Source organism: Stegodyphus dumicola, chromosome 6 (assembly GCF_044657685.1).
Source record: "Stegodyphus dumicola isolate Sdum_Otavi_A_Nest chromosome 6, ASM4465768v1".
NCBI classification, from domain to species: domain Eukaryota; kingdom Metazoa; phylum Arthropoda; class Arachnida; order Araneae; family Eresidae; genus Stegodyphus; species Stegodyphus dumicola.
The window spans coordinates 9,797,141-9,810,926 of record NC_140773.1 but is presented as its reverse complement, the minus strand read 5'-3'; the positions used below and the strand labels follow the sequence as shown (position 1 = coordinate 9,810,926).

Sequence of the window (13,786 nt, the reverse complement as noted above, 5' to 3'; positions counted from 1 at the left end):
TACACACACACACACACACACACACACACCAAGAGAAGGTTTGGGTTTAGGATAGAAAGTTTTCAGTTCTCAAAACTTTAAGAACTTTAAGTTTTGTTTGTTGTAAAAAACTTTAAGTTTTGTTTAAGTTACTTCATTTTTTGTGCTAATACTTTCTGTTTAATTCTATAAACAGACATAATTTCTTGTTCAGTTACAAAGTTTCACTGTTCAAGTCCTGTAATTGCTGTGTCAAGAATACCGACTAGCTTGTCAATCAAAATTTTTTTTTGTTTTCAATAACCTCTGTCACTTTCTTCACTATCGGAAGTGGTATTTCCTGGATCTAGAACCATACTACAGATTTTGCCGTCCGTTAATTGATTGAGGATTGGGGCATTGTCGTCGCAATGAAAAACTTCTGTTATATCATCTTCATTTATTACCGCTTCTCCACATTTCTTTACAAAATCCAATAACTGGAAAATTTCACCTTTAGTTTGCAATGTCCGAAAACCTTCAAATTCACATCTATCATCTTCATCGTCCTCACCATGAAATATGAAAGCTCCAGAACTGGAAACTCTTTTTGACATAATCTAAAGTTCAGGCTTTATTTTTATAAAATTGCTCTAACAGTCTACAAAAAATAATAAGCCGGATCCAATTAGAAGATTAAGGAACAGCGCAATTTGCATCATTAACTGAAATGCCTTAGAATCAGTAAAGATAATTTTAGTCTAGCTTATACTATCCGTTATACATTAAACGCGCATTCGTAAACGCATTACATGCATGCGTAAAGCATAAAAAAAAGTTTGTGGCTTTGAGGTACGGATTATAGATCATTCCGGATAACGGACTTTATACTGTATTATTTGAAATTTTTGGGTATATCTGCAGATCCTGCTAAAAGTGTAAAAATATTAGATGTTCAAATGCAGGTTTCTAAAAAGTATTTCTTCCATTAGAAAAAGAATAGTTTAGGAATACTAGTTTCAAATGACCACTTCTAGAAATACTAACATTAATAATTTTCTTTTTATTATAATTCATTTTCAAACAACTTTACATTTTCATGCGACTATTTCATACAAGTTCTTTTTCCTAGGTGAAATGGGTTTAAATCATATAAATTTTAACTCCAGTTTTGCACATTGTGGCCTCTCCCTGCAAAATCTATAGTGAGATATAACAGTTTATAATTTATTCTAAAGAAAGCCTATGTAAGAACTTAAATTCTGTATACTTTTATTAAAATGCATTATATGACCGAAATTGTAATAGTTTGAATGTCTATATGATCTGATTTATTTCTTAAGCTGAAAATAATAATTAGCTCCTTTGAGTACAGCAAAGCACTCGAGGGCTATCTGCCTAAGGGAAGGAATTCCTTTGTGGAAGACTTTCTAAGAGAAACTGGCTCATATTCGCATTACACATGGGAAAACCCATGAAAATCAATCATGAAACCAGCTCATTCACCTGGACTTGAACCAGGTCAAACTACCAATATTCGGCAGTCTTAACTATTCGGTCACTGAAAATAATGGATCTGTATCATAATTTTCAAACGGTATTTAATCCTCTTCAAAATAGCCATTTACACATGAGAGAGAGTTAAAAAAAATTTTTTTTTGGGGGAGGGGAGGGAGGTTGTGATAGAAGCTGATTAAAAATAAAGAAAAACTATTGATGCGAATACTATTTGAATCTAAAAGAATGGATCATTGTTGAATTTCTTTATATATTTCAGAGTATTTGCAATAAAAATTACTGAGCTTAGATTAATTCAAAATATCAGAAAAGGAGATCAGGATGCGATTAGGAATTGTTATGATTGGTAAGTGCATTTTTACCTAGTAGTAGGTAACCTAAGTAGGGGCTGTAATAGTGAGGATGTTAATGGTTTTATAAATAGGATATGTTGCATTATTGGTTGTTTACGAATGTATTATATGAAATAAATGGCAAAGTATCTACTACTTGCAGGGAAAAAAATGGAGATATACATGAATATTAAAAAAAAATTAAGAAATTAATCAAATGTTATGTTCTTCAGATGAAAGTATGTGACAGACAAATTTTAACTAATATGTAGGTGAAGACAAAATCAGTTTGTTTTTCACTTGCTGAAAATTTTACTTTCCTCAAAATATTGCAGCTTCGTATATTTAATATATAGGCTGATCCAAAAGTAATGCAGGATTTAACTTTAAAAAATTAACCTTTATTTATGCATGAAACGGCAAAGTTGTGACATATTTTGAAAGAGCAAATGCTCCAATTAAGTATGGGAACAGTATCTGCTAAATTTTCTGCATGTCTTGTATGATACTTGTACAATCTTAACATATAGATTTCTTTTAAGTCCAGAAGTGGTTAGTATGCATTTGTTTTAAACCTTGGACATTATATATCCTCAGAGATAAAAGTCCCATCATGTAAGATTGTGATCACTTTTGCTCAAAATCAGTCACCTATGAAATTTCTGCTATAAGTGCTTAGTGGTTTGCATGATTTGTAGCCATTCTGCTGGAAGAACATTTGATCAACATCAGCCTTGAAGCTAAGGCCACAAAAGTGTTGTTATAATGTATGCCATTGACAGTTATTGTAATGTGTAATGCATTTTCAATTCATTTCTAGGATTAGAAATGGTGGAACCCTATGGGGAAGGCCATCAGGAAAGGAGAAAAAAATAAAATAATTATAAAAATAATAAAATTATTAACAATTAAATTAATACATAAATTAAAAAATATAAAAAAAGAAAATCTGAAAGGTTTCAGATTTTAAATTACATCCAAAAGGGTGTTTCTTTAGAAATCTGTGTTTTTTCAGAAATTTGTGTGTTATCTTTATTTATTAAGTATCATGTTCTTCACACTTAAACCATAAAATTCAGTTCAAGAGCAATATCGCAAAATAATTTTAAATTGAGCATATCTTTAGAATTGAATTTCCGAAACACAGTCTCGTGCGCTGGAGATAAAAATGTTTTTTTCTGTGCAATGTTACCATTGCTTGCTTTGAAATCCTTGATTTGTTAATAGAAATTTGTTAAAGTTTTGCAAAATATGAAATCAATAATAAAATAAATTTTAAATTTCGGCTTCCAGGCGCCCATATTCGCAGTTCGTGATTCAAAATTGGATGGCTGTAGGTACTGTTGTTTTATCCCAATGTGAGAAACATAGATATATTTATGCAGATTCTTCATTACTTAACTTCTTCAAATATGATACAGGGCGATAATATTTGGTGGCAACAGTTTGAAAAGTAAAACAGACATTCAAGTGATTTGACTCAAAATCGCAAAATGAAAACATTAGTCCATCAGGGTCAAAGTCCTGGGGCTAATAATTCATTAGGGATTAAAATATTAAATAATTTAAATAAAATAATTAGTAATTTAAATGTTAAATAATTCAAATTAAAATTCAATAAAAATGTAAGACAAGTAAAAATTTAATTAATATTTAAATTAATGATGAATGGTTAATAAAATAAAATTCCAGAACTAATTTTATTTACAACTGTGAAAGCATTAGTCAGCATTAGCAAAGTTTAGGCTCTGAATGAACAAATAATATGCTATTTCAAAGGATGATTAAAAAAAAAAGACCATTATTTTTCAGCATACCAATGAAAAAAGGTAAAACAATTAAAGTGCTACTAATGAAAATACAGGGAATGCTAGAAACAGAGCCAGAGTATGAAAAGAAATTTGGTCCGAATCATCTTTCATCCAAAATCTCTTTTATCCAAAATGATGTCTCGCACAATTTTTTTCCCCTTTTTGTTACTGTCCTCCTAGGCTCAGCTTCATGTGCCAGATGGGAGAGAGAAATAAGATTTTTTTGTCTCTGTCTCATTCCTTATTTCTTAAATCTCTTAATTCTTACCTCTGTTTTCATGTCACTAACTTATAAGGATATTTACAATTATTAATAAATTATTTTTTGAAAGAATTTTAATTTGTGATTACTAAAGTATCTGCTGTTGCTTCTTTTCTTTTTTAATGTATTTTTAATTTAAATTTAGCTATTGACTTATTTATATATTGTACGCAATTTTAAATCATAAGCATTGGTAAGAAAGTATCTACTACTTTAGTTAAATAAATGTGATAGCATCATCATTTTCATAAATTAAACTTTCCACATACATAAAACAGTGCTTACTTTAATACAATAATAAGGCATTATTCATTTTCCTTTTGCATCTTCTCTCTTTTTAATGTCGAACATGTATAGTGCAGAGTTTGGTAATGGTTATTTTATATACTTATTGAGGTTAAGGAAAATGAACCATTTAGTTAGTGCAGTGTAATATTTTTTAAACAGCATAATTTAGTAACTCATGGGAAAAAAATTGTTTTTCACTAGATGAATACTATGATTTTGATTAAAACTCTTAATAATGAATCAGGACACTAAAAAATCTTTTCATCTGCCTGAGTTTAACCCTTTGACTACCAATAAGACATATATGTCCCACTAAAAGTTTAAAAATTACTGCTGGGTTACAAAGTACTTAGTGTCTCCTAAATGTTGGGGGTCATCTTTCAATAGTTGGAAAGTCAAGACTCCGTAGTGCTTGTTGTACACAAATGAGTATAGAGGGAGGGGGGGGGGAAATGCTAAATTAATTTTATTTATGACAAACTTTGTACACTTGGATAGAAAACAGGGTATTTTTTTTTTTTTTTTTAAATTCAAAGGGTTAAAGCAGTAATATCTTAAAAATTATTGCTTTGGAAAAATTTGCATATTTTCATGAAAAATAACTTCTTAAGCAAAAATTTTCGGAATTTTCATATGCATAACGTGAAGATAAATCCCACTCTGGTAAACAGCCTCTATAAAGACAACTCTTCTGCTAGGTTTGTACTTTTTATGTGCTGTGCAATAAGTCAAAACTTAAGCTTCTTCAAAGGTAGGCAACCCAATAAAAAATGTGATATATTAATTAAATTCTAAATCAGAACTGCATATGTCTTCTACATTATTATCATATTATTTCTTTATTCCTGATCTAAATGTAATAAATCTTTGTCTGTTCAGGCTATGTTAAGTAATATCTGGAACATGGTATTGGGAGCTACCAGTACATGACTGCAATGTTCTTAGTAGCTCATGTAAAAATATTTTCCTTTTAAACTATTGTTAAAAACCAATATAATAAATACATGGTTATATAATAAATTCAAATCATAATTTGCAAGTTGCGATCAACACCGCTGTAGCAATACATTGCCTTAAAACTGAAAGTATTAAGCTGTACTGGGAATCATCCAAAACTGAACAGATGAATTTTTGCGCCAATAGAAAGTTGCATCTTTGACATTTTAAAAGTATACATCAGTATAATATGATGCATAATTGTTAATAAATGACTTAAATAAGCATCATATAGTTCTAATTTTTTTTTAAAGTCATAAAAATGCTTTAAATAGGTAGGTAGTTGTCAAATAACTTAAAATTTTAGAATAGAATATTGCATGTGTTTATTGAGTTCAGTAATAATCATATAAATATGTAATAATATTCTTATTTATGCTGTATTGTAGAATATTTTATACAGAGAAGTAAAAAATAAATTCAAGGACATCTTAACCTGCAGGTTAAGAGGAACATCTTAACCTGCAGGAAAACAGAACGATCTTCTAAACTAAGTTGGAAGTGGTTGATATTGAGGGATGACCCATTCATTAGGGGGTAGTTAGAAGTGATTTGGGAGAAAGGGTATTTGGAAGGAGAGATCACGAGAGGGAGGGTAAAGAATTTTGGGGTAAAAGAATGGGATAAAGAATTTTTGAGTTAAAGAGCATGACCATGAGATATTTTAACGGAACAAAGAGAGAAGAGTCCAACTCTCTTTCTTACCATGACCCTGCTAACAGGGAACAAAAAATTTACCCACTTTCTTAAATTGATTGCACTTCCTAAAGAAGCCTTTGACACATGAATGCCATTTCAACTTTCATAAAGTGCTTGTTTCTGAGAAAAAGACAGGCGTGCATTCAGAAGTTGGAAACAATTTTGAAGGATTTAAAATAATTTTTTTAAAATCCAAAGAATATTCTGCTGAAATTGTGGTTCATTTACATAAAAGAAGTACTGAAGAAGGGCTCTGCTATTAAGATTTACCTATAAAACTGAGAAGTACTGAAGCTGGGCTTTACTGCAATTTAAGCTGTGATTTTCATAATAATTATGGGTTCCTGCATCATGTATTTCTGTATCACAACCTCACCACTAACTGCAATGTGATGATTGCAACATATGCTTCAAAAAACATCGGCAACCCAAGGGGGGGCAATAGCATGCAGTTTTAAACCCTGCATTATTTTTAAGATACCCTGAATTTATTTCATCTAATTAAAAAAAAATTAGGTAATTTAGTATTTATTTAAGGTTTATATAGTATTGTATTCACATTTTATAAAAAGTAAAGCATTTTTGGTATGAAATTTTATAATCGCTCTGAAGCTATGATTTAGAAATATCTGGGGGTTAAAAGATTGCTTTCCATTTTCATATGCAAAAACAATTAATTCAAAATTAATGCTTTTGATCATTATGCATTAGTCTTGATGTATTTACTAGTAATAACCTGATTTTTTATATTTCTTAATTTATATTTAGTTCCCTAACGTGTAATTGTTTTAATTATAATCTGCGTAGTTTGTCAGGACATAAAAATTAAATAAAAATCAATTTAAAATTGATCGATGATTGTAGTCAAGATAACGCATGTAATAATTTGATGCATTAGTGTTCAAATTTAATTAATATAATAAAGCAATTATTTATTTATTTTTAATTTGCATGTGAAGAGGATGCAGGAAGCTGCACAAAAACTTGTTGGTGAACATGATTTTCGAAATTTTTGCAAGATGGATGTTGGCAATGGTGTAGTTAATTACAAGCGAAAAATTTTCAGTGTTGACATTCAGCCTTTCTCAAGTAGGTAAGAAAAAGTTGGTTTTAAAGTTTTATATTTTAGTTTACTTTTCATTATATTTTTGTATATTTTGTATATATATTAATAACTAAATAAATTATAATGTGCATAATATGAAGCCTAATAATTATGTTAAAATTTTTTTTTTCTTAAGTGAAGTGAAGGCATATGATATCATAGAACTGACTGTGATTGGACAAGCATTCCTTTGGCATCAGATTCGTTGCATTATATCAGTGTTGTTTCTTATTGGTCAAGGCAAAGAAGATTGTCAAGTAATATATTTAAGAAAAATTAGTGTTAAATGAAGCACAGAAATTTTATATTTAGTGTAAAATTAAGTAAAAATAGCTGTAATAACATACAATTAAAAAAATTAAGTATATTGTTGCTGTTTTTCTGCTTGCTTAATAAATAAGATATTTGACATATATATCTAATTTATGGACTTATTTCATTTTTTAATTAAATATCAGTATTGTTTTATTATTAAGTGAAATAGATAATTCTCTTAAAATAGTTATCTTTGTTTTAGATTGTAGATCAACTTTTAGATATTGAAAATTGTCCAAGGAAGCCCCAATACAACATGGCTTCAGGTAATGAAAATTAGGTAGGGAAACATTTGAGTTCTAATTAAAAAGTTATTAAAATTATGTCTTGAGAATGTTGTACAATTCATTTGACTATTTGTGTTGTCTATAGAATTTTTAACATCTGGTTTTTGTATGTTTTCAAAGTGTTATTGTAAAGCTATAAATGTAAAATAATTAAAACTATACAAATTAAATGGTTAATGAATATCACTTGGCTTTGAATGGAATTTTGTCAACTTTATCTGCTTGTCAAGGAATCCTAATAGCAATTTTATTGTTTCTTAAAGTATGTTTTAAATTTTAACTCAAAGGGGCATTAGAAGGGCTATTAGTCTCAAAATGACAATTTGTATCAGTTCACTGTAACTGTCCATTTCACTTTTCAAATTTTTGACAAAAAATATTATCGCCCTATAGTATATTTAAAGAAAATAAATAACAAAGAATCTGCATGAATGTATATGTTTCTTGTATTGTGGTACCTAGAGCTGTCTAGTTTTGAATAGCATAGTCCTCCACCCAAGTATAGGCACCTAAAGCCTGAATTTTGATAAAAACTATATTTTGTAACTTTAGTAAATAAATGTTAAACATTTGTATACTAAAGTTATTATTATTATACTAATGATATTATTATTAGTATATAAATATATCTATTTAGTATATTAAAAATATTAGTATTTAAATATTAACAGAATTTATCAAAAAATGATTTAAAATAACTTAACTTGTGATAGGTTATGTAGAAAATTATATAAATACCTTACCTGTAATTTAAAAATTTATGTTATTAGTGTTATTTAGTATTGTTATTTCACACTTGCAACAACTGTCGTATATTTGTGCAATAACGAGGAGCTAATATAAAAACATACACACGAATACTGGCAAATCTCAGACTAAGCATGTTGAAAAGTATTACATTTACTATTCATTGTTGGAAATTATTAATAGCAGCTCGTTTATGTGATAAATTCTCAAAGTATTCACTTGTTTATTTAGTTACTAGCAGCTATGCAGCCAGCCTTCATCTAGCTTTTAAATGTACAGGAAAAATGCCTAAAGGGAACACCAAACGTTAAACTTAAAAACTGTGCAGAATTTTACACTGCAGGGCAACTTCATTAAAAAAAATCCACAAATTAAAATTAAATGTATTACATATAACAAAATTACAATGAAATAAGCAATTACCCTTGATACAAATATTAATTATCCGAATAAATAAATAAATTAACCAACTTCCCGTTGCAAAATCTTCAGAATTCAAATACTATAAAGGAAGCTAAAAACTTTGTTTCCTAAAAAAACCACGCAAAACTTTTTATATAATTAAAATTATATATAATTAAAATATAATATAAAAAATTACAATGAAATAAGCAATAAATCTCATATTTTCTAGAGAAAACAGTCAGCAGTCCAGTATCAAAAGCAATGAATGAAAAACTGTTGCCAAAACCAAATTTCTAAAAAATCAAACTGTCATGAGAAAGCAATAACCAATCAAAATTGTGCTTTGTGAATAACATAATTCAAAATATGCAAACCTCTTTGCCATTAGCTAATAAAGAGAGAGGAACTAATTCTTTCTGTTGTGTCTTGTAAAACGCATGTATGTCAGAATAAGAAGTATGCAATGTGCGTGTTGCATGTCCAAAAATCAAAAGAAAAAAAGGCAGCATTTTATCTCCTATTTTCAACAGTCAGCAGTCTGAATGAAAAACTGTTGCCAAAACCACATTTGTAAAGGAATGAAACTATTTAGAATGATGCGATAAAATTAAAAAAATCTGATTCGAATTTTGAAAAAATCTGATTTGAATTTTGAAAAAATCACTTCGAGGTACACTGGCTCTTGTCTAGATGTGCCTATATACCAAATTTCGTAGCCCTGGCTCTACGACTCTGCTTACGTGCAGCACGAACGAGACACACAGACTCTTTCTTTTATTATATGCAGAGATTATTAATAATAATCAGGTATTAATAATAACTTGTTAATCACATTAACCATAACATATATATATACACACTTTGCACACACACACACACACACACACACACACAAAAAAAAAAAAAAAAAAAAAAGGAAGAAGAAAGAAAGAAAAAAAGAGACAGCTCTATATCTTCCCTTCTACTGGGCTGATAGATGAAATTTAACTTGCTTTTGTCATGTCTCAAAAGCTCTACTTAGGATACATAAGATTTTTGTGTAGCACTGTTCTAACATAAGTATTCTGACAAAAATCGCATATTTTCTGAAATGACATGCCGATTTTTTTTCATATTTCAATTCTAAGACTTGCATTATGCCAAAATGCCAAGTTTTGTAAAAATCACATGGGCAGTTTTTAAAAAATTATCTCTCAAAATTCTAGCTCCTCAGTATCGTTTGAATTTGGTGTATATTTATTAATACCTCTTTTTTTTATTAAACTTACTTGATTCCTTATTTCGCATTTTGAAATTTAAGTTCAATCCAAATAAATTTTGCAGCTATATTCTGATTTTTTTCCATTTCTATTTTTTTTTTTTTTGTAATTTTTATAAATTTTTCAAAAAAATTTTCAGTTATAACATATCAAATTTTTAGCATCATATTAAAGTTGTCAACCTTTTACCTGCAAAAAATGAGAGGTTTTTATTCAAAATTTTCAAAGTTCCATGTGAATTTTTATATTAGCGCATTGTGAAATTTGCCATATTTGTTACAAGCGATAATAATCTAAATGAGCTTTATGCACATTAAAATTATTTGAAAGTATGAATGATGCACCTTCTTTTTTTTTTGTGCTCGTGCACAATGGAAAGGGAAAGAAAAATGGGTTGCTATAAATTAGGAATGTCACTTAATAAATTATTTCTTGGCTTAAATTGGAAAAAAAAAAAAAAAAAAAAAAAGGCTCCAAGGTAAATGTTTAAATTTCTTGGAAAGTTTTTCACCGAATTTGGCAAAATTTAATAATTAGGCATAATTTGAGTTGAAGAATCGAAATGTAGAAGAAAAAATCAGAAAAAGCCCAATTTTGTATCAAAATACATATGTTAGTGCAATGCCATATATAAATCTATTATATATCCTAAGTTGCCCTTTCGTGACATGAAAAACGCAAGTTAAATTTCATCAATTGGTGCAGTAGAACGGGAGATATAGAACTGTCTCTTTTTTTTTTTTTTTTTGTGCAAGGTGTACCTGTAATAATTAATGAAAATTAACAGCATTATTTAAATGAAAATGGATAAATAAGTAGTTTATTTGTGAGCTATATATTTGCAATGTATGAATAATTTATCTGGTTGTAGCGAAAGTTTTCCACCAAAAATTGTTCTTAATAAAAACTATGATTTTTTGCCAACATTTTGGTAGCTTTTCAAAGCCTTCAGCCCAGAAACTTGGTGGCTCCGAGGCCAAAAACAGATCAATCTCATTTCGAACGTCCTGTGCAGAATGGAAGATAGCACTAAGAAGATGTAGATACAGGTGTGAAAAAAGGTAGAAGTATGAAGGAGCGATGTTGGGGTTATATGGTGGGTGTGCAAAAGATCCCATTCAAGTTCGTATAGAGTCCAGCCGGTAAATGCAGACACATGTGGTCTTGTATTATCTTGATGGAACATCAGCTTTTTACACCAGAACTCAGTCCAACATTTTCCCTTGATAGCAGCATCAACATGGACTAACATCTCACTGTACACTTTACTGTCGAGCGTTTTACCTTTTTTCAAATACACTTAGTGGATAATATTACGGCAATCCCACCAGATACAAAGCATGATCTTTCTGTTAGTCAAACAGCACTTTGCGATGCTGCCGATGGGCTCACCTGGTGCAGACCAACCCCCTTCCCCCTTTTCGCCCTGCGTTCTTGAAATAAATCCACTTTTCATCACAAATGATGATCCGGTCTGGAATTTTGTCCTTGCATTGATATTCGAGCAGATTAGTGCAAGCCTAAAAACATCTGTCTTTGTCTGCTTCAACTCATCCGGGACCCAGCGACTGAATTTGTACTTCAAGTTTATGTGATGCATAGAGGGACTAATGGAAATGGCCCTAAAGTCTAACTCCTTAGCAAGCTCTCGAGTGGCTGTATACTGATCTTCTTCCACAAGTACTCACAGGCGACCCTCATCAACATCAGTAGGCCGTCCGGAGCACTCTTCTTCTTGAATGTCATATTCCTTGTTTTTGAACTTCGGTACCAAACCTTTACAGTGGCATATGATACATTAGTACCTGAAACTGCGCATGTAATTTTGTGACGTTCTGGTGCTGACTTTTTACAACAGATCTTGAAGTTAACGATGGTTCTAATCTAGTAGCTTGATAACTCCATTTCAGACACCTCGTACTTAATAATAACGATATTTTTTTACAAATTTCACAACACAGTGTTTTAAAGCAAGTCTCTTTCTTTCAAATGCCAAAAATAGTTTCACAAAATATGATTGAACACGCCAATGTGAATTGTTTGAACAAACGATATTTGCGGTGGACAGAAACTTTTGTTAAAGCCTGATATTTATGCTTATTTTCTGAGTATATTTAATTATGCACTTTTTTACAGAAATACCTTTGGTTCTGTTTGATTGTGCTTATGACAACATAGAATGGATATATGATAAAGAGTCATTAAAACTTGTTATAAAACATCTTCAAAGTATATGGACATACAATGCTGTAAAGTAAGTTATTTAAATGCTATTTTCATTTTTAAAATAAGATATTGCCAAAATATTGTGTAACATATTGTCATAAAATATTATATATAAACAATAATTCTTATTTTTAAGAATAATGTGGTTGGTTTAAAATTTAATATGCTTTTGGCATACTTATGGAGTGTAAAAGTGTAGTTTTATAAATAATTTCAAAAGACTGATGTTGCTTGTTTTTAAGGTATATAAACAAAATATATGTAAATCTCTAAATAAATCAGACTGGATTAAATGTAAAGTAATGAACAGAGAGCATTACTTCACACAACGTTTATTGACGAACACCAAAGACGAACTGATACATATACATAATTGTGACATCACCGTTTCTTTTTACAAACACTACCGCCACCTATTGGCAGTCTAAGGATATGTAATCATAAACTTAACACTTCCTTCCCCATGCATCCGTAAACGAATGCATCAATTTTACTGAAATTCAAGATTATAAAGTCTTTCAATTGGTCTTCCAACAACACCATTATCCAACTGAATCTCACAAGATCTAATTCTACCATCTCTTCCGTGGAATAGTTCCTTAATCCTACCTATCTTCCAGTTACAGCATTTCACATTATCTTCTCGTACAAGTACAACATCATTAATTTTAAACACGGGAGAATTCTTTGGAGTTTTTGAAAACAGGACAGATCTTAATTCTAACAAATATTCTTTATAAAACCTTTTCCGAAAATGCTTTAGTCATAATTGCCTATCCTTCCTTCTTTTAATCAACTGAGATCTTGTCGATTCTAGTTTAGATTCAGGTGAAGGTAAAACAGTCAATCTAGATCCAGTTATAAAATGAGATGGTGAAAGAGGATCAGGCTCATTTGGTTCATTGTATACATAGGTTATAGGTCTAGAATTAATAACAGCTTCTACTTCAGTTAAGACAGTATATAGTTCTTCATAATATAAAGAAGCTTTACCTAAGACACGTTTTAAACAAGTTTTTACACATCTTATCAAATGTTCCCAGAATCCACCCCAACAAGGAGCATCTTCTACAATAAATTTCCTTTCAAACCCATTTTTCCCAAGGAAATTTAGAACCTTTTTATCTTTACACAATTTATACAATTACGAGGGCCATCCAGGAAGTAGATTACGTTTCCGTCTGTGTCCGCTAGGGGCGGGGTAGCGCGACCATCTTGGGGTCAGAGCGTTGCGCAGCTCAGTCTGCATCTAGCCGTGCTAGTGAGAGGTTCGTGCTGTGCTCCGTTCAGATACTGTGACGGTTTGAAATGTCTGCGTTAATTGAAAATCCCGCGAGCTGCGAGGTGCGCTCAGTAATAAGGTTTCTGACTGCAAAAAACTGTAAACCGATAGAAATCTATCGGCAGCTTCGTGAAGTGTATGGGGACAACATTATCACTGAAGGTGGAGTGCGTCAGTGGGTCATAAGATTTCAAAATGGCCGAACCAATGTTCACGACGAAGATCGAAGTGGGAGACCCAGCATAGTGACCGCCGAACTTCTCGAAAAAGTCGATGCTAAAGTCCGTGAAAATCGA

At 30.5% G+C, this 13,786-nt stretch overlaps 1 protein-coding gene across 3 annotated transcripts in view; it reads left to right on the top strand.

Moving 5' to 3' along the window:
- Positions 1-13,786, top strand: part of LOC118191345 (tRNA pseudouridine(38/39) synthase) — a 50,820-nt gene that overhangs the window by 17,826 nt on the left and 19,208 nt on the right. For all 3 annotated transcript variants that reach the window (XM_035362142.2, XM_035362143.2, XM_035362140.2), the window contains exons 8-11: positions 6,824-6,957; positions 7,106-7,226; positions 7,487-7,550; positions 12,119-12,236. In XM_035362142.2, the coding sequence (XP_035218033.1) occupies positions 6,824-6,957; positions 7,106-7,226; positions 7,487-7,550; positions 12,119-12,236 (437 nt within the window). The remainder of the gene's footprint in view (positions 1-6,823; positions 6,958-7,105; positions 7,227-7,486; positions 7,551-12,118; positions 12,237-13,786) is intronic.